Below are 23,108 nucleotides of genomic sequence, written 5' to 3' on the forward strand. Positions count from 1 at the left end.
TCACAAATGTTCTAGAATGTTTGATTATGACATCATACTGTGATATCACAAATGTTCTAGAATGTTTGATTATGACATCATACTGTGACATCACAAATGTTCTAGAATGTTTGATTATGACATCATACTGTGACATCATAAATGTTCTAGAATGGTCTATTATGACATAGTGTGACATCCAGTTATTATTAACAGCGTTACTAACGGCGTTCGATTTTTCAGTAACGAGTAATCTCGTATTTAATGTTGCCCAGTTGTGGCCTGTTGAGGGGCAATACATATCAAAAGTTCCAAAACATCTATTGTGTTTGTATTTGTATGATCCACTATATAAACATAGTAATTATAATATCTACATACATGGCATTTGATTGGAGACTAGTCTCACTTTGTCCCACAGCAACAAAAATAGTTTAGATTTGTGTATGTTGTTTATGTAAAACATTTACTTGAAAGTAACGCAATAGTTACTTTCTGAAGTAACTAGTTACTTTTATAATTTGTAACTGAGTATGTAATTTAGTTACTTTTTGGAAGAAGTAACTAGTAACTGTAACTAGTTACTTTTTAAAAGTAACTTGCCCAACACTGCCTTGGCCCAGTGGCGGAAAGTAACTGTAACTTAAGCTACTTCCAGCTACTTGTACTTCACACGAGTATTTTTCATTTTAGGGAACTTTGTACTTTCACTCCACTACATTTCAAAGGACATTTATCTGAACCCATCAATTACTAGTTACTTTGAAGAAAACGATTTTTCATAGAAAACATGGCAAAGATGATGTACTTTCACATTTGAAAGCGTGTCAACTTCAAGAGGACATAATCAGAGCAGCGTAACTGGACCACATACCACTTTAACATGAACCTTTAATATGAGCAGCATAACTGGACCACATACCACTTTAACATCACCTTTAATCAGAGCAGCATAACTGGACCACATACCACTTTAACGTGACCTTTAATCAGAGCAGCACAACAGGACCACATACCACTTTAACATGACCTTTAATCAGAGCAGCGTAACTGGACCACATACCACTTTAACATGACCTTTAATCAGAGCAGCGTAACTGGACCACATACCACTTTAACATGACCTTTAATCAGAGCTGCGCAACAGGACCACATACCACTTTAACAACCTTTAATCAGAGCAGCGTAACTGGACCACATACCACTTTAACATAACCTTTAATCAGAGCAGCATAACTGGACCACATACCACTTTAACATAACCTTTAATCAGAGCAGCGCAACAGGACCACATACCACTTTAACATGACCTTTAATCAGAGCAGCATAACTGGACCACATACCACTTTAACATAACCTTTAATCAGAGCAGCATAACGACCACACACCACTTTAATATAACCTTTAATCAGAGCAGCATAACTGGACCACATACCACTTTAACATAACCTTTAATCAGAGCAGCATAACTGGACCACATACCACTTTAACATGAACCTTTAGACATCAGTGGATGGGGGTTTGAATTGATTGATTGATTGATTGATTGAACATTTTATTAACAGATTGCAGAATGGGTACAATACAGTACAGCTCAATACACACAATTGTTAAGGGGATGCAGACCAGAGAAAGACTTTCGTCTTGTTTACATCAGGGTCCCCCATTTTCAATTCATCATCATAACATATATGACATTCTACCTGAATTCCCCCAAGCATTGGAATACACAAACATCATGTACAATGCATGTTTTTACTGTAGATACTTTAGTACATTCAATAGCAAATACTTCTCAACTTTTATTCAAGTAGAATTTGAACGGAGGACGTTTACATTAATACCAGAGGACTCATTTATCTGGGCCTTTCTACTTTTACTTAACCCTTTCACTGCCACACGACAGAAGGTTAACCCTTTACTATCACATTAGCGTCCGCGGAGCTAATGATGCTAATAATGGAGCGTCGCCGGTCGGTTGTGTGATAGTAAAGGGCTAACCTTCTGTATTGTCACAGTGAAAGGGTTTAACCGGCTGTCGTGTGGCAGTGAAAGGGTTAACCGCTGCTGCTGTAGCCCATATAACAGCAGGCAGCCCTCAAGGACGGGTCCGGTCCACCAGCTCCCTCCTCTTCCTCTTCCTCCTCCTCTTCCTCCCCCCTGGACGCTCCAGAGGCAGGTGACGGAAAGTGGCCCCAGAAATAGCCCCGCTCTTAGATGACGCGTGGTCTACTGTAAACCCTGAATGTCATTCTTTAGGTATATAACCACCAAAAAAAAAAGGAGAGACATTTTCTCCACCAAAAACACATTTTCACAAGAAGCCGTCTACTTCCATCCATTTCAAGTTTCTTTATTAGTTGTCGTACAAAAATACAGAATACTTTTATATGAAATGCTTTTTTTCTGTTATCTAGCTCCTGAGAGTGTGCTAGATTAAAAATAGATAAAGTATAAAATAGAAAGTCAAAAGTACGTAAACAAAGTGTAAACAATTAAAGTGTTCAATATACATATATACAATTACAATATACAATACAGAGTAGAACAAATGTGTAACTGAGTTACAATACAATACAGTCGTGTGTTACTGTGTGTGATATGTAGAACTCGCATGCAGGGTCGTAGGTCATTCGCGTGTGTTACTGTGTGTGATATGTAGAACTTGTGCAGGGTCGTAGGTCATTCGTGTGTGATATATGTAGACCACGTGCGGGGTTGTAGGTCATTCGCGTGTGTTACTGTGTGATATATGTAGACCACGATGCGGGGTCGTAGGTCATTCACGTGTGTTACTGTGTGTGATATGTAGAACTCGTGCAGGGTGTGTGTGTGTGTGTGTATACTGTATGTGTGTGTGTGTATACTGTATGTGTGTGTATACTGTATGTGTGTGTGTGACTGTGTGTGTGTGTGTGTGTGTGTGTGTGTGTGTGTGTGCACCTGCACATCTCTGAGATAGTGTGTGGTCATAAAACACCACTAGGATTCAGTTATTTAGTCTCCTGTTTTCTCCTGGGAGCCACAGACCTCAGATCAGTCAAGTACATCATCATACATGTTACCATGGTAACCCCTCACCATCCTACTCTGCCTGTCGCCATGGAGTTAATGTGAGATGCTAGATGATAGACACTAGGGATGGGCGTGAGTAATGGACTACTCGTAGCTATGAGAAAAATCGATCTTAAATTATTAATACTTTTTATGAAAAAAGAAAATATTTAAAATATTTTTTTTTTTGTATTTGTTTACATATTTGTTTCACATGTATAAGATTATAACTGTTTGTTGGTTTCCTTAAACATATACGTGAATGAACAAAATTAAGTAAAACATTTTTATTTAATTTTTTTCGTTTTTTTCCCCTTTTCGAGTAATACACGATCACTGTATTATATCGTGTAGATACCAGGCTCTGTCTAGGGATGGGTACCGAATCCGGTACTTTTTAAGGGTACCGGCCGAATCGCGTCGTCGGTACTACCGAGTACCGATTCATCACGTGAGATCCACCGGTGCCACATTTCGGTAATGTAAAAAATATACACGCTCACCTAGGATTTGACTTGATTCAACAACAACAAAGCAGTCGGGGCGATGGCAAGCCAAAAACTGTTGCAAGTGTGGTTACACTTTACAAAGCTAGATGTAGACAACGCTCGCTGCAATATTATATATATATATTAACAAATTGTTCTAAATAATAATAATAATGATAATAAATAATTAGAAGTTTGGACAAATTTCAAACTGAGGTATAGGTAGACACATTTTTAGAGACTAAAGTACCGGGGAAAAAAAGGTACCGTTGGGTACCTGGTATTATAGCTTCACAGGTACCGGTATAGCTTCAAACGTGAATAGGGATGTCCGATATCATCGGCCTACCGATATTATCGGCCGATATCGGCATTAAAATGTGATATCGGAAAATCGGTATCGGTTTTCAAAAAGAAAATATATATATATCTTTTTTTTTTTACATTTATATAACCTTTATTTACCCAGGCAAGCAAGTAAGAACAAATTCTGATTTTATTTATTGTCAAAAGTATGCATAATGTTGTGTTAATTCCACAACAAGAGATATGTAATGTTAATTACCTGAAATTATTAAATTTTTTGGTGGGGGAAACCTTGCATATATCGGTATCGGTTGATATCGGTTGATATCGGTATCGTAAATTAAGAGTTGGACAATATCGGTATCGGTAAAAAAAGCCAATATCGAGCATCCCTAAACGTGAACGGTACCCAACCCTATAGCTCTGTCAGTGCATCGTGATTTCACCTTTCATCGTGTGAAGCGAGCGGCGGATAAGAGCACGCGGTGGAGATGATGTTCCTCATCTGGAGTCTGGAGAATAATAATAAAAAAGGTCTCTGCTGGCTGGCTGCTGTATGTAGGCCATCTGCTCTCCCTCTGCGCGGCCGCTGACCTACCTGCGCTGCCGCTGCCTGCTGTACGCGATGTCTTCTGTCCTGCGCTGACTCTGTTCCTCCTCTCGGTTCAGCCAGCGGCGGCGGCCTCCTTCTGTTACGTGAGTTATGTAACCGGCAGGCAGCAACACTTTGTCTTGACCTGGAACGGCTGCTGCTGCTGCTGCTGCTGCTCTGTCGGATACAGAGAGGATGAAGTCAGGGGGGGTCTGGTGTTAACGATACAGAGAGGATGAAGTCAGGGGGGGTCTGGTGTTAACGATACAGTAGGGCTGACCCCTATTAATCGATTAGTCGACTAATCGGTTGAAAGGAGTCGTAGTCGACTGGCCAACCTATTAGTGGAATATAATTTAAAAAAAAAATTTTTTTATTAATTTTTTTATCATTCTTTCCAAAAGAAAAGAGGCCTAGAAGCGTGGCTAACGCTAATGGCACGCATACCAGAGGCTAACTGCCTAAGAAAACAGGCACAGAGGCACTGAAAGAGGATTTCACCCGTCTAATGAACACACTAGACTAGACAAATATCAAGATGTATCCATCAGTGGACCAATTGCATGCTTTTGCAGAGGACAAGAAGCCTTCAGTCGACTCCTTCAGACATTAAGCACCCCCCACAGCCCAAATGGAATGATATATATATATATATTTTTTTTAAGTCGACCAATAGTCGACTAACGGCACATTTTGGCCAATCCTAGTCGACCATCCAAATCCTTAGTCGGGGACAGCCCTACGATACAGTGAGGATGAAGTCAGGGGGGGTCTGGTGTTAACGATACAGAGAGGATGAAGTCAGGGGGGGTCTGGTGTTAACGATGACAGAGAGGATGAAGTCAGGGGGGGTCTGGTGTTAACGATGACAGAGAGGATGAAGTCAGGGGGGGTCTGGTGTTAACGATGACAGAGAGGATGAAGTCAGGGGGGGTCTGGTGTTAACGATGACAGAGAGGATGAAGTCAGGGGGGGTCTGGTGTTAACGATACAGAGAGGATGAAGTCAGGGGGGGGTCTGGTGTTAACGATACAGTAGGGCTGACCCCTATTAATCGATTAGTCGACTAATCGGTCGAAAGGAGCCGTAGTCGACTGGCCAACCTCTTAGTCAAATATAATTTTTCTTTTTTTAATAATATTAATATTTTGTATTTTTTATTAAATCTTTTTATCATTTTTTCCAAAAGAAAAGAGGCCTAGAAGCGTGGCTAACGCTAATGGTGCGCATACCAGAGGCTAACTGCCTAAGAAAACAGGCACAGAGGCACTGAAAGAGGATTTCACCCATCTAATGAACACACTAGACTAGACAAATATCAAGATGTATCCATCAGTGGACCAATTGCATGCTTTTGCAGAGGACAAGAAGCCTTCAGTCGACTCCTTCAGACATTAAGCACCCCCCACAGCCCAAATGATGGAATGATACAAAATAAAAAAATAAAAATAAATTTTTTTTTTTTTACATATTATACTTTTATTTTTATTTTTTTAAGTCGACCAATAGTCGACTAACGTCAGATTTGGCCAATCCTAGTCGACCATCCAAATCCTTAGTCGGGGACAGCCCTACGATACAGAGAGGATGCAGTCAGGGGGGGTCTGGTGTTAACGATGACAGAGAGGATGAAGTCAGGGGGGGTCTGGTGTTAACGATGCAGAGAGGATGAAGTCAGGGGGGGTCTGGTGTTAACGATGACAGAGGATGAAGTCAGGGGGGGTCTGGTGTTAACGATGCAGAGAGGATGAAGTCAGGGGGAGTCTGGTGTTAACGATGACAGTGAGGATGAAGTCAGGGGGGGTCTGGTGTTAACGATGACAGAGGATGAAGTCAGGGGGGGTCTGGTGTTAACGATGCAGAGAGGATGAAGTCAGGGGGAGTCTGGTGTTAACGATGACAGTGAGGATGAAGTCAGGGGGGGTCTGGTGTTAACGATGCAGAGAGGATGAAGTCAGGGGGGGTCTGGTGTTAACGATGACAGAGAGGATGAAGTCAGGGGGGGTCTGGTGTTAACGATGACAGAGAGGATGAAGTCAGGGGGGGTCTGGTGTTAACGATGACAGAGAGGATGAAGTCAGGGGGGGTCTGGTGTTAACGATACAGAGAGGATGAAGTCAGGGGGGGGTCTGGTGTTAACTATACAGAGAGGATGAAGTCAGGGGGGGTCTGGTGTTAACGATACAGAGAGGATGAAGTCAGGGGGGGGTCTGGTGTTAACGATGACAGAGGATGAAGTCAGGGGGGGTCTGGTGTTAACGATGACAGAGAGGATGAAGTCAGGGGGGGTCTGGTGTTAACGATGACAGAGAGGATGAAGTCAGGGGGGGTCTGGTGTTAACGATGACAGAGAGGATGAAGTCAGGGGGGGTCTGGTGTTAACGATGACAGAGAGGATGAAGTCAGGGGGGGTCTGGTGTTAACGATGACAGAGAGGATGAAGTCAGGGGGGGTCTGGTGTTAACGATGCAGAGAGGATGAAGTCAGTCAGGGGGGTCTGGTGTTAACGATACAGAGAGGATGAAGTCAGGGGGGTTCTGGTGTTAACGATGACAGAGAGGATGAAGTCAGGGGGGGTCTGGTGTTAACGATGACAGAGAGGATGAAGTCAGGGGGGGTCTGGTGTTAACGATGACAGAGAGGATGAAGTCAGGGGGGGTCTGGTGTTAACGATACAGAGAGGATGAAGTCAGGGGGGGTCTGGTGTTAACGATACAGAGAGGATGAAGTCAGGGGGGGTCTGGTGTTAACGATGACAGAGAGGATGAAGTCAGGGGGGGTCTGGTGTTAACGATGACAGAGAGGATGAAGTCAGGGGGGGTCTGGTGTTAACGATACAGAGAGGATGAAGTCAGGGGGGGTCTGGTGTTAACGATGACAGAGAGGATGAAGTCAGGGGGGGTCTGGTGTTAACGATGACAGAGAGGATGAAGTCAGGGGGGGTCTGGTGTTAACGATGTGTAAAGTGACTTTTATATTCCTCATTCCTTTAAAGTTTTCCATTTAGTTTAAAGCGATTGCAGCATGTGTGTTGTGTTGTGTGTGTGTGTGCTCATGTGTACTTGTGTGTGGAGAGTTCAGTGTTCTGATGGCCTGGGGGAAGAAGCTGAGCCGGAGTCTCTCTGTTAATTGTTTCTAGATTAGAAGGACAATTAGGGGCCGGTGTAAGAGCCGAAGCTATATATATTTCGGTTATTGTATTACATGAATGTTTAATATTGATTGGATTTAGATAAAGTCATTGAACCGTCGTATTTGTCATAATGGGGCATTATGGAACCTAGAACCTTCTAGAGCGTTGTGGTGATGTCATAATAGATCTTTCTAGAACATAGAACATTCGGGACCGTTTGTGGTGATGTCGTAATAGAACTTTCTAGAGCGTTGTGGTGATGTCATAATAGATCTTTCTAGAACATAGAACATTCTGGAACCACAGCGTGACATCATGATAGAACGTTCTGGAACATTTGTGATGTCGCTGTATGATGGCATAACCAAACATTCTAGAACGTTTGGGTCTCTATATATAGCCACGATTCTCTCTCTGTGCCAGTTGCATTTTCGACCAGACTGGATGGAACCGAAAGGATGGACTCAACAAGGAGCTGAAGTCAGAATCCAGCAAGTAGATTTACGGCTGGGACACTACGAAGGAATTTTCCTGTGTAGAGTCGGCGGTGATTTTGGAGACTGGGAAAATACAGTTTTCTTACCTTGTAGTAGTATGTGCATGAGTGACAAGAATATTTAGGAAAGTAGACTTAGGACCACTTCTGTAAAGAAAGACTTTGCAAATAAACCATTTGAATATCTTCACTATACACGGAGCAGCTGTGGACATTGCTTTTCTTTATCAACGACGGACGTACTACCCAATAAGAGGATGCTCCATTTGCTCAAGAGAGCCAAGGTCCAACTTATAAAGATCGATCAGCAGAAACAGTTGAAGTCGTCTCAGGTGGGTTCCAGAGAGTCAGGGGTGACTGCAAGTGGGAGGAGGAAAAGGAGAGTCAGAGTGCTGGCCAGATATGCTGAACCTCTGAAAGGTTTTTCATTGGGGACATCATTTGCAGTGGAAGAGGAACAACCGCTGGGTGGTCCGCGGATCAAGCACGTGTGTCGGACGGCTGCAGTGGCTTTGGGACAACCCCGTGCCATGATACCAGACGACATACCGAGGCTGAGCGCCCTGCTGCCGCGCCACGAGAGAGAGGGCATCATCACCCCTTCACCAGCGGCAGAAAATGCTGGAGATGACGACGATGACGTCTCTGATCTGGAGGGCTCTCACTGGACAGTCGCCTCAGGGAGGTGTCGTGTCAGTAAAAATATTTCCTTTAGAAGGACAAAACGCAGAATAATGTACGGGAAAAAGACCCGGCGATGTGGAGAGTGTTCAACCTGCCATATAAAGCACGACTGTGGCAAGTGTCTGTACTGTCGCGATAAGCGCAAGTTTGGTGGGCCCAACACCAAGCGACAGTGCTGCATATACCGGAAATGTGCGCAGATTTGGAGCGAGGAAGGACCAAGACGAGATATGACCCCAAAACCATTCAAACTCCAGGCGAGTCGCTACCGGTCGTCACGGGCCACGTCAACCGAATAGGAGTGCAATGTCACTGTATGATGGCATAACCGAACCTTCTAGAACATTTGGGTCTCTATATATAGCCACGATTCTCTCTGTGTCAGTGGCATCTTCGACCAGACTGGACGGCACCGAAAGGATGGACTCAACAATGAACTGAAGCCAGACGCCAGCAAGTAGATTTACGGCTGGTACACTACGAAGGAATTTTCCTGTGTGGAGTCGGCGGTGAATTTGGAGACTGGGAAAATACAGTTTTCTTACCTTGTAGTAGTATGTGCATGAGTGACAAGAATATTTAGGAAAGTAGATTTAGGACCACTTCTGTAAAGAAAGACTTTGCAAATAAACCATTTGAATATCTTTACTATACACGGAGCGGCTGTGGACATTGCTTTTCTTTATCAACGGACGTACTACTCACGAGTAAGTCATTTGACCAGTGGAGTGGAGCCCCGGCCCGCACATTAGTAAACTGGTAAAAAATAGTCATCGTTAACAGGGGGTCTGGTGTTAACGATACAGAGAGGATGAAGTCAGGGGGTTCTGGTGTTAACGATGACAGTGAGGATGTAGTCAGGGAGGGTCTGGTGTTAACGATACAGTGAGGATGAAGTCAGGGGGGTCTGGTGTTAACGATACAGAGAGGATGAAGTCAGGGGTCTGGTGTTAACGATACAGAGAGACTGATGATGATGCACAGAGCAGAGCCCCCCGTCCCTCCGACACACTGTCTGGAGGGATAGAGATTAGAATAGATTTTAATAGATTAAGATTCAAGATTCAAGAGGTTTATTTGTCACATACTGTACATACCAGGGCATGCAGTGAAATGCGGGTGGTCATCATGCCCTGCATCGATTGTGCAATAATACTAATAATAAAATAGACATAAAAAAAAAATAACAGGTAATAAGAAGACATAAGATGTGCATGATAAAAAGTAGACATGCTAAATTCCTGAGAAGGCACTGGGTCCCTATGTACACTACTATACAATATACAATTTTAACTCCGTCATTATGCTATACTTACTATATCTAAACTATACTATACCAGAACCACATCTGTTCTTTCCTTAAAGTGACTTTTATATTCCTCATTCCTTTAAAGTGACTTCCATTTTGTTTAAAGCGATTGCAGCATGTGTGTTGTGTGTGTGTGTGTGTGTGTGTGTGTGTGTGTGTGTGTGTGTGTGTGTGTGTGTGTGTGTGTGTGTGTGTGTGTGTGTGTGTGTGTGTGTGTGTGTGTGTGTGTGTGTGTGTGTGTGTGTGTGTGTGTGTGTGTGTGTGTGTGTGTGTGTGTGTGTGTGTGTGTGTGTGTGTGTGTGTGTGTGTGTGTGTGTGTGTGTGTGTGTGTGTGTGTGTGTGTGTGTGTGTGTGTGCGTGCGTGCGTGCGTGCGTGTGTGTGTGTGTGTGTACTTGTGTGTGGAGAGTTCAGTGTTCTGATGGCCTGGGGGAAGAAGCTGAGTCGGAGTCTCTCTGTTCTTGTAGCGTGTATACGTAGGCGCTTGCCTGACCGCAGCAGCTTGAACAGGCTGTTGCTGGGGTGGTGAGGGTCTTTCATTATTTATTCTACAGGCTCTGGATTTGCACCTCCTGTTATATAAATCCTGCAGGGGTGGTAGTGCAATACCCATAGTACACTCTGCTGAGCACACCACTCTCTGGATTAGATTAGAATAGATTAGATTACAATAGAATATATTAGAATAGATTCGATTAGCATTCGTCACCAACCCCGGAGACGCTAGGATTCACCTGTTCGAATCCAGCTCACAGCTCCGGGGTTGTCACCAGCTTGGCTGGCCGTTCACACTAATACAATTGGCTGTATTAGAGAGTGGGAGAAGCTGGCGGGGTGGGTCCGGGTCGTTGTAAACAGCGACTCCTACAGTTCGGTCGGGGCGCCTGCTAAGCGCGGATAGGATCTAAGGGGGGTAGTGTGATCCTTCCACACGCTACGCCCTCTCAGTGAAAGTCCACGCTGCCAGGTGAAAAGAAGCGGTTGATTGGCTGGACGTGTGTCGGAGGAAGCATGTGATAGCCTCCACTCTCCCAGACCGACTGTGGGGGGTAGGTGCGCAGCGACCAGGAAGGGGATTGGGAATTGGCATAACGACTAACATTGGGATGGGAGAAAATCGGAGGAAAAAGGAGGGGGAAAAAGATAAAAAAAAAGAAAAGGGAATAGATCCGATTAGAATATAATAGATTCGATTAGATTGGATTGGATTAGATTAGAATAGATTTTAATAGAATAGATTAGATTGGATTAGATTAGAATAGATTCGATTCGATTCAAATGTATTGTCATGCAGCACAAGTACAGTACAACGAAATGGTTGGCCTCCAGCCAGAGTGCAGACGTAGCAGTAAAGTGCAACAGCAAATTATACAATGTACAGGTGATTAAACTGGGTATAAAATATACAAATGAGTACTACTGAGTGTAGTGCTAATCAGATGTATGCACAGAGAGTTATATTATATAAATAGAGGCAATATGACTACTACTGGCCAGCAGCGTAACTAGTAAGAGTAGGATATTTACAGATATATTTAATTGTAAATGGTGCATTTATATAACTGCTTTTATCCAAAGCGCTTTACAATTTTGTTCCTCACATTCACCCATTCACTCACACATTCACACACCGACGGCGGAGGCGACCGTGCAAGGTGCCAACCTGCACATCCTGGGAGCAATTAGGGCATGTTCCACCCCACGGGGACGGTACCGACCCCTTTTTGACATTATTATCATATATTAATATTTTTATGAGTGATGCAATAAATTAACGTTTTTAAAATCAAACGTTTTCAAGTATTATTATCACTACTATGTCACAAATACATGTAGAATGTAAAACGTTAGGTTGGCAATAGTTTAGCAATAGGTTAAAAGTGAGTTTATATCATTTTAAGTTTTTATTTTTCACTCTCGTTTTTAACGCGGAAATGGAAATGTTGAACCATGGGAATTGTAGTTTTTTTGCGGCCATTTTGAAGAGCGACTCGCCAGCTATCTGCCAGCGTCGGAATTTCTCAAAACTACACTTCCTGTGGTCCGCTATGGTCGTTCAAAGTTCGGCGTTCTGAATGAATCATATCAATAATTGTTATGATTCGCGATAATAAGCTACAAAAGGTAACGTTTTTGACAAATATTGAAACGCAGTCAGTTTCTCCACACTATTGTAATCATGTAGGAATAATTAGATCTGAAATTAGTTACAAAATGATTACACTGTGGGAGAAATAAAAAAGTACAGTCGATTACATTAAATATCTGTATATGTTATTATTAGGGATGCTCGATATTGGCTTTTTTACCGATATCGATATTCCGATATTGTCCAACTCTTAATTTCCGATACCGATATCAACCGATATCAACCGATACCGATATATGCAGGGTTTCCCACCCCAAAAAACGGAATAATTTCAGGTAACTAATAATTTCACTGGATATATATATATAACAAATATTGTTATTGTTTTTTTCTTTTTTTAAACCGATACCGATATTTTCCGATATCACATTTTACTGCCGATATCGGCCGATAATATCGGTCGGCCGATAATATCGGACATCCCTAGTTATTATGCATGCCTGGTGATACTATATCCAAATTGAACTCGGCCATTTGAAAGATACTATATGTATATATATATAAATGTGCGAATTGGCTATAATAAGGTAATGTATAAGCATATATTCTATATTCTATAATAATATTTCAAATTGCATTGGTCCGGATGGGAGAATTCAGTACTGTATATACAAAACCTTCAATTTTATCATCTTCCCTTTATTAATTTCCTTAGATCTTTTGTACACATGATCTCAAGAGGGTACTGAATTAGCTCAGTGGCAGTTCTTTAAGTTTGGTCATTATTATCATGGTTTTATTCACTGTCAAAGATGAAAAGAAAAATCATAATTCATATTTTCCTTTGTTTCATCAGAATTTAAGCAAGCCTAGTAATAGACACAATATTTCTGACACTGAGAATACATTCATTGAGGTCCATAGATGTTCCTAGATACCAAGAATATGCAAATAGCCCTTGTAGAAGTGGAGCAATATTCCATTTACCTAGGTATACATTTTATGCAGATTTCACCTGGGGTGGAACAGGTTAAGTGTCTTGCTTAAGCTTAGGCGCTCTCTCGAAGTTGGTTAAGCTTAGAGTTTGTCTTAGAGCAGGGCGATAGAACGCCAGGTAGTTTGCAGGCTGTTAGACCCGGAAATAGGCGCAGAACTTGCTGTCCCACGATTGCCGCACATGTCACATGACCTGGCCAATCAGAGCGCAAAACTCGAACGCGGAAATGCAGTTCTGTTGTAGAAGGCATACACGCGTCCTGACTGTGGTGGGAAGTTCGTTCAACCATTGTGGAGCGAGGACCGAGAATATAGGCGGCTTTTCTTTGATGACCGCATAGCAAGGCCACTCAGAGAATCCAGGTGTGACCTGAGACGTTCTATAAGCAGACCGCTAATCACATATTGTCATAATGGGTCTCTGAGGAGAGTGTTAATGTCAGAGGCGTTTCTTGGACAAATTAATTACGTTTCGCGTCGCTCTCCGCTCCTCTCGGTCTTGTCTCGTCTCCGCGGCGACGGGACGAGAAAGGAGCGTGGGCGAGCGACCGTACCAGCTGGGATCAGAGGGATGGAGGAGAGGGCTGACGGCTCACTCTGCCTCTAATCAATTCATAACACCTCCTGGTGGTGCAGCGCTCCGAGATGCGTTTTCTCTGAGTAGAATCAGTCGGATACAGAAGTAGGCAGTTGTTGTTTTGTTGTTGTTGTTGTTGTTGTTGCTTTGGCACCGAGGTAATATCTCTAGTTTTGGTCGTGGGTCCTTTTCTGTTGAGTTCACCGGTGGTGTTAATGGATAAACAATATACATAAAACACATTGGACCTGGACTTCCGGTTAAGCTGCAATATGTAGCGCACGCAATTGGTTATAGCTCCGCTCCCGTTATCGTTAATTTCGTTTAAAAACCTTATTTGGACAATACCAAAAGAGACTAGACCACATCGTATGTATTGATAAGACCTTCTACTAACTATATCAAAAGACAACATGGTTAGGGGTGGGGAAAAGACGGGAAAGAAACAAGATACGGCAAAGCTAACGGCGCAGATTGAAACTCGGTCAAAGACAATGACAGGCGACGCTGTGGCAGATCCGTTGGTGAGCCCCGGCGCGGGGAATATAGAGGAGAATACACAGGGACCAAGGACAACTGGCCCCGAGATGGAGACAACAGATGACAACATAGCAGGAACATCAGAAAAAAGTACCGTGAAGGAAAAAGCAGGCGATTTTGAGAAGATAATAGCACAATCATCCATCGGATCCCTCACTGCTCCAACAACATCAACTGACACAAGCAGTTCAGTTGCACAGCCCGACTTCAACTCTCTGACTACCCTGATAAAAGAACAGATGATCGCTTTCAAAGCACACGTAGAAGAACAGTTGGTCGCACACGCTGAACACATCGATACTAAATTCGAAGAGGTTATGAGAGCAGTCACTTTGCTGTCCGTGCGAATCACGACAGTGGAGATTTCGGTGACAGAAAACACAAAAGCAGTCAAGGCGAACGAAGGTATCATGACAGTGATGGGAGAAGAGATGGAAAAAGTTAAAGATGAATACCGGAGGGAAATAAAATTGCTTAAAAACGAAGTGATGGAGAGGCAACTAGAAACCCATCATTACCACAGGCGGAATAACATCCGCATTGTGGGGCTTGATGAATCAGTGAACTGCGATGACATCAACTTTCCAAACGTGTTATCAACGATTTTGAATAACTCCGATCCAAACAAAGTGCCAGAAGTGGAACAAGTTTACAGAATTGGTTCCCAGGGGCAAAATATCAACGGGCCGAGAGTCATCGTTGTCACTCTACGGAAAACTACAACAAGGGATGAAATCATCAAATATGCTCGCAACCAACGTGGGATGCTGAAGTATGGTGATAAACCAATATTTATCTACGAAGATTTGAGCAGAGAGGCCATCATCCGACGTCAACCATACAAAGTTGTGATGCAAAAGCTGTACACAGCCGGCCACAAGCCAAGGCTAGCATATCCGGCGCTGTTATCATACTTGGACAATAACGGCCGCAGGTCAGGTCCATTTACACCCTCTGATGCTGAGGATTTCCTGATTCAAAATACAGCAAATAACCCAAAGCATGACGGAAATGCTGGATTCAGTTAAGCCTCTCTCTAAATATATACCAGTGTAGGGATGACTTTATTGTGTTCATCAATGAGGTCATTCCACCAGTGTTGGAATAACATTGCTGTGTTCATCAAAATAGCAAACGATATGCAAGTCGTCTATAACAATGTTTACTGTGTATAATACGATTCATAATACATTATAATTTCAGTCTCTGGTCTCTGAGGGGTCAAATAAATATCAATACAAAAAGATCTATCTGGAATATTCTGGGTTTATCGCTCAAATGCCCTGGGTCTCTTAGATCATTCTGGAATGTAAAATAGTCTAGGCACTAGTATATTCTACAACCTTCTAGAATATAAGGCACCATGACAACGAAGTAAAATAGTCTAGGCACTAGTATATTCTACAACCTTCTAGAATATAAGGCACCATGACAACGAAGCATACAACTCTAACAATAACATTCGGTGGGCATACACATAGCATATATAAATTAAATGAAGTGCAATCAGCCCTTAATAATACTTTAAAATTATCCACACATAAACGTATGGGCACAGCAAGGTTATTCTAACAATTTAAGTAATCACTCCATTAAAGGCACATTGAAGCGCTAAAAGGCGCTGCTTTTCTATCTTATCTAATCAGTTAAATCGGTTCTAGTGGCTTCTCCACGTTGATAATTATTTATCTCTTATTCCTTATCTATATCTTTCCATTGATTTTTATTTTATTAAATTTTTTCTTCTCATCACCCTATATTTTTTAAACATAATTTAACTTACATTGTTCTTTTCCAATGTTCTTCACATTAAGGTGTCAATATTACTATATATTTTTTAAATATATTGTAACTTACATTATTCTTTTCCAATGTTCTTCACATTAAGTGTCAATACTGATCTACAATCTTTTCCTTTTTTTTTCCCTCACACGTTGGTGGAGGGTTCAAAGGAATATGTCGATAAAGGTTTATTCTCTTTTTATTTTATTTTTTATTTTTATCTTTAGGTTAATTATCACAATACTTCATTACAGTAAGGGAAGGTGCAAGACCAAAAGCGACATTCTATTGCAATAGAATGGAAATGTTAGATCCTATGGCAATGAGCATAGGAAAATTAGGATTACAATGCTCAGGTTGGGCAATCCGGTGGACCATGGGAGAAAGTCAATCGCGGAGGATGTGTTCTTGGAACACAGGCATGTTCGACTTTCTGGGAGAGGGGAAAATAGGGGATTTTTATTTGTATATATATATGTTTTTAAGCTCAGCTCTCAACGGGACCTCATTAATTGGATGTGCATCTATTGTAGCTTCATACTCCAGAAACATTACCAAAAACTACACGAAAACATGCATAGACTATGGCTAGTTTGAATATAATGGTATGGAACACCGGTGGGATAAACAAACAACACAAGCGCAAAAGCGTGCTTACACTGATGAAAAAAGAACATGTGGACGTGGCACTATTAAGCGAAACGCACATTTTAGAGGGAGACATAAATACGTTAGCGGATAACATATACCATAATATTGGTCACTCTTCTTTTGCTACGAGAACTAGAGGGGTAGCCATAGTCGTCAGACGCAAATTAAATATCGAATTGAAAGGGGTATGGTCGGATGCTGAGGGGCGCATAACTATAGCTAGGATTATACACAATAACAGGAAAATTGCATTGGCAGCGGTATATGCCCCGAATTTGTACGAAGTGGGTTTCTTCACTTCACTAACAGGAGAAATGTTAAACCATCCCGAGTACTCATACATAATAGGGGCGGATTTTAATGCCATTTGGAACCCAAGGATGGACAAAACTTACCTTTCCTTCTCCAGCGAACAAAAGAATTCATCTAAAGCATTAAAAGATTGGTCGAAATCAACAGGAGTAACTGATTTATGGCGTTCACTTAACCCCATGACCCGCAAGTACTCCTGTCGTTCGGCGAGACACAACACACTATCCAGAATTGATTACGTCTTTGCATCCCCGAGAATATTTGATAAATACGAAGTGGAAATGACACCCAATGCGCTATCAGATCACTGCTACTTAATCCTGAAAGCAACATTTGGTACATTATCTACCCGGGCCCCAAGATGGCGTTTTAATTCGATGCTGCTTAACAACAAGGAATTCATTACACAAATTAAAGAAGCTCTCACAGTATTCCTACAAGTTAATACTAACTCGGTGCAAGATCCCAGAATATTATGGATGTCGGTAAAGAGTATGATCAAGGATTTCTCGGATAGATTTACCTCCATATTGCGCAAAAATCAAAACACAAAACTGTCTGAAAAGGAAACGCTTTACTCAACGCTTTTTAATTCTTTAAAATACAACAACTCTACTAGACTAGATAACCAAGTTAACATTCTAAAGACCGAGATCAAAGCAATGTACAGACAAAAATCGGAATTGCAAATACGCAGCACTAGACAACAGCAGTACTTCCAAGGTTCTAAACCTAGTCACCTATTAGCCATGCGACTAAGAATTAATGCAAAATTTGCAGATATAACTGCCATTAGGAAACAACAAGCTCTAGTAACAGAACCCAAAATAATAAACGATACATTCAAAGAATTCTACTCCGATTTATATAACTCAGAAACGACCTTTGATCAGGACAAATTAGACACATATCTTAATCAAATTACTCTCCCTAAACTTACAGATGAAGACGCTAAACAGTTAGAAGTACCGATCACATTAGAAGAACTCAAGAAGGCCATATCCGGAATGAAAAACGGCAAAGCTCCGGGAATTGACGGTATCCCATCAGAAATGTACATTTCTTGCTGGGACATATTTGGACCCTTATTACTAAATATGATCTTATACTCAGTCAAAGAGGGAAGCTTCATCGAACACCAAAATACCGCACTCATTTCAGTTCTTCACAAAAAAGACAAAGACCCCACTGAATGCGGTAGTTACCGTCCTTTAAGCCTCCTCGGAACCGATGTCAAACTGTACTCTAAGATATTAGCCATCAGATTGCAAAAGCATATGACGTCTTTAGTTCATACGGACCAAACAGGCTTCATAAAAGGTCGCCTGATCAATGATAACATAAGGCGAATACTGCACGTACTAGATACAGACAAAGAGGACATCACACCTAAGGCGATACTATCCCTGGATGCTATGAAAGCATTTGACAGGTTGGAATGGTCGTTTCTATGGGCAGTATTGGAAAGGATGGGGTTAGGAAAAGGTTTCATTGATATGATTAAAGTACTATACAAGGACCCATCGGCCATGATTACAACAGGCACAATCATCTCCAAAATCTTTCCGGTATCACGCTCTGCCAGACAGGGTTGCCCTCTTAGTCCCGGACTATTCAATTTATCATTAGAGCCTTTAGCACAATATATAAGACAATCCCAATCCATAGAACCAATCGTAATCAAGGGCACACAACAAAAAATTAGTTTATATGCGGACGACGTAATATTGTTCATGCAAAACCCCAACACCACATTGCCTCATCTGCTCAAGTTGATTGAGAACTTTGGTGATCTATCGGGATTTAAGATAAATTGGCCGAAGTCGGCTTTCCTTCCACTTAACACCCCTGCAAAAAAAGGTATAACCCTCCCAGGTGCGATACCGATGGTAAAACATTTCAGGTGCTTGGGAGTGGAAATATTCCCCACCATAAGACAAACGGTGAAGCACAATTACACAAAAATACAGAACAAAATCAAGGACGACCTGGACAGGTGGGCAAAACTTAAAAACTCAGTACAGGCAAGGGTATCAATAGTTAAGATGGATGTATTACCAAGAATCAATTTCTTCAGCTCAATGCTTCCGTTACCTCCTCCAGAGGGCTACTGGAAAAGATTACAAACCTCCACATACAAATTTATTTGGAATAACAAACCACCTCGCATAAAAAGATCCACCGCACAGAGAAGTAAAGCAGACGGTGGCATGGCAGTCCCAGATTTTTTACTATATTTTAATGCCTTCACATTAAGACCATTGAAGAAGATATGGTTTGACCCCGAGGCTTTGGTATCTTGGAGAGAATTAGAAGAAAACATAGTAGCCCCACAGAGATTGAAAGACATAGCATACACTAAACTTTCAATCAAGCATTGTGAGCGAGAATTTGGCCCAATAATAACCCATGCAATCAGGACATGGCGGGAAACTCAAAGGAAATTTCCTAACAATCAAGTATGGCATAATCACACTCCCATATTCAATAACAAAGCTCTCTTAATGGGAAAACGACCTATAAGATTCCCTGTATGGGAAGAAAGAGGCATACACTCATTAGGGGATATTTTTAATAACAAGGGCCTCTGTAGTTATGTCGAAATATGCATAAAGTTTAACCTCACCGAGTCCACATGGCTTTTTTACATACAGTTAAAACTTTGTATGAGATCTCACGGTGTTCCATTACACATACCAATTGAACACCACAGATACCACAAATTTTTCTATGACAGAAATACATTGGGAGGTTTTGTATCAGGTTTTTATTCACAATTACTAACGTCCTCGTACGAAACCCTTCAACTAGACAATGTCTGGAGGAGGGATATACCAGACCTGGAAAATGACTTTGATTGGCAAGGAGCCTGGGCAAATGTCCGACTTACATCAAGGAACCCGGATCATCAACAAATCAATCTGAACTATATTCACAGGACATACTTGACTCCTATAAGGCTGTGCAAAATGGGGCTTATACAAAACTCCAAATGCTCCCAATGTACAAATGGGGACGAAGGAACATTTATGCACATGTATTGGGACTGCCCACCAGTTAAGGCATTCTGGGAAGATGTGTCCCAACAATTATCAATACTCGTATTTTGGAATATACCTGTACACCCCGCGGTATTGCTATTGAATGATGTTTTTGAGTTTGCAGTGAACCCACAACTAAAAAGATTGGTTTTATCGGGTATCACAGTAGCTAAAAAACTGATTGCATCACGTTGGTTTCAACCGGGAAAAATGTGCCGGAAAGTGTGGTTTCTTACATATCTTGATGTGATATATCAAGAAATATCAACAGCAAGAATTCTAGGGCTCAATGAATCCAAAATGTTAATGTGGTTAGAAGTGGTGGAGAGAATAAAAGCTAGCCTATAATGGTGATGTCTGGTTAGGAGTGAGGGATAATAGAGGTACTATCCAAGAGGGGGTCCGGGAGGGGGGGATTTGAGCTGGAGCATATGTGTGTAGGGTTTTAGAAAATAGGTATTCGGGGTATATTATATACTAACATTTATATAATTGTAACTTCGCTGGATATACACGGTATACGGTTAAAATGTTATTATTGACTATTTTTGTTTTATCCTGTTTCTGTACTTGCATATATTTTAACCACCTTTACTGAAAGTTTCATTATACATTGTGTGTTGAGTACTGACTTTTAATAAGTTTTGTTTTGCAATAATAAAAAAAATTTAAAAAAAAAAAAAACACATTGGACCTCATTCTCACTAACATTCTCGTTACAAGTTTCCTCGTAAAAATAACCTTGTAAAGGGCGGCTACGTGGCGCAGTGGGCAAGGCGCTCGCAACGAATGCTGGAGACTGGGCTCGAACAGGATGCTTCCTGTTCGAGCCCCGCTCTCCACATTGCTTTCAGTTTAGCTGGTCGTCCACAGTAATACACATTGGCCGTATTACGGGGAGGGAAACTGAAGGGTGGGGATCGGGCATTGTGGACAGCGACTCCTACAGGTAGGTTGGTGCGCCTGCGCAGTAGAATCAAGAAGCGACGGGGGTGAGGCCCCTCCAAAGCCCAGACCCTCGACGCTGAAAGATCGAGCCGCGCAGGTGAAAAGATGTGACGGCTGTTACCTCAAGTACCGGAGGGGACATGTGCTATGTATGACTTAGTCCACATTGCAGCCGGCTTGTGGGAGGCAAGAAACAGCGTTCGAAGACAGGGGAGGGTTGAATTGGACGATATGAAAAATTGGGATGGGAGAAAAATAGAAAATGGGAGAAAAAAGTGGACCAAAAACCTCGTAAGAGGAAACCTACGATAATCCTCCTCCGGATACCTGAACCGGTCTGTCCGATTTTACGACTGCCTCTCTGCGCTCGTAAATCCCGCTCTTATAGCTACGAGCGAATCCCAGAGAATAACCGTTCGACACAATGCCACAATCTGCCCAAAAAAGCTCGTAAGTGGAGTTACGATGAAATTTGCTTGTAACTTTTCTCTCGTAAGTCCGTTCGTGAATGATTGAGGACCAATGTGATTAATTTGTGCAGATATTGCAATTAGTAGAAAGCAAATACTAGAACTCACAATATCACTTTTTTAATGTGTGGTTTTCAGGGGGAAGTTCCACTGTGTGTGTATAATAGTTGCTTTTACTACAGCTCACAGGTCTGTATATAGAGCCCCTAAACCACTGCTCCAGCTTCCCGCTTTACAAAGGACTACACTGAGGCGAAAAGGGGGCGGGCCATCAGAAAACGCCAGTCAAAGCTTAACACCCCTACCACACACACATACGAGGAGGGAGGGCGAGCGAGCATGCTTGATACTTCCATTACCTGGCGAGAGAGAGAGAGAGAGAGTGGAAGGCTTATCAAGAAAGACAATCGAGGTTTCAGGAAATTCAAATGACCAACCCACTGTAGTTCTTCTGAATTGAGTGAGGGTTTAGCTATGCGTCATTGTGATGTTTAGCGCCGACACATTTTCGCTGCCAATTTTTCTAATAAGCAGAGATCGCTTAGAATCGGATTAACCAGTTATGGGGTAATCTGTCAAACGAGTTGAATGTCGTTTTGCAGTGGAATTTCCCTTTTAAGTTTAGAATCTAGTATATATTTTAGAGTATATTGTGGGAATATATTTACGTTTTGTCTGCCAGACTCTCCTCAATCTCACTTCCTCTCATTTGCTCATTTTCTAAATGAGTCAAGGACGCCCATTGCAGCCTTTTTCTTTCACATTGTGAATATTATTATTCACATCACTATGAATTTGATATATTGTTCCGCCCTACCATCTTGTGTATTGTCGCGATTTTCATTATTGCCTACTAAATGTAGTGGCAACTTTATAAATACATATAACAAATTAGGCCATAGAAAGATATTCTCGCATAATTTTGACTCATTACATAACACGAAAAAACATGTTCCATCAACTGGACTTTGGTCAAAACTATCAACCGTTTGAATTGTGTTTGTCTGAATGATTCCTCTGTTTGACTCCTCTGGTTGATTCCTCTGACTGACTCCTCTGGTTGGACTCCTCTGACTGACTCCTCTGGTTGGACTCCTCTGACTGACTGACTCCTCTGTGGACTCTCTGACTGACTCCTCTGGTTGGACTCCTCTGACTGACTCCTCTGGTTGGACTCCTCTGACTGACTCCTCTGGTTGGACTCCTCTGGTTGGACTCCTCTGACTGACTCCTCTGGTTGGACTCATCTGACTGACTCCTCTGGGTTGACTCCTCTGAATGACTCCTCTGGTTGGACTCCTCTGGTTGGACTCGTGCCTCTGTGCTGAAGCATCTGAGTTAAAGTCGCAACACAGGAGGTTGAGGTCTCTCTCTCTCCCTCTCCCTGTCTCTCTCTCTCTCCCTCTCCCTGTCTCTCTCTCTCCCCATCTCTCTCTCTCCCCCCTTCCTCTCTCTATCTCCCCCTCTCTCTCTCTCTCTCTCCCTCTCTCTCTCTCTCTCTGTACCTCTCTCTCTCTTCCCCCCTCTCTCTTCCTCTCTCTCTCTATCCCCCTCTCTCTCTCTCTTCCCCCCCCCCCTCTCTCTCTCTCTCTCTCTCTCTCTCTCTCTATCCCCCTCTCTCTCTCTCTTCCCCCTCTCTCTCTCCCCCCCCCCCCTCTCTCTC

At 42.3% G+C, this 23,108-nt stretch overlaps 1 protein-coding gene across 1 annotated transcript in view; it reads left to right on the top strand.

The window, feature by feature from the left end:
• Positions 1-8,305: 8,305 nt before the first annotated feature.
• The window catches only part of hepacama (hepatic and glial cell adhesion molecule a), a gene marked incomplete at both ends in the record, with an annotated part of 43,400 nt that continues 28,597 nt past the window's right edge, over positions 8,306-23,108 (top strand). Inside the window, one exon of the mRNA XM_084311900.1 lies at positions 8,306-8,740. Within this exon, the coding sequence (XP_084168026.1) occupies positions 8,306-8,740 (435 nt within the window). The remainder of the gene's footprint in view (positions 8,741-23,108) is intronic.

This window comes from Notolepis coatsorum (genome assembly GCF_963971535.1).
Source record: "Notolepis coatsorum genome assembly, chromosome: 1".
In the NCBI taxonomy this organism is placed as follows: Eukaryota; Metazoa; Chordata; class Actinopteri; order Aulopiformes; family Paralepididae; genus Notolepis; species Notolepis coatsorum.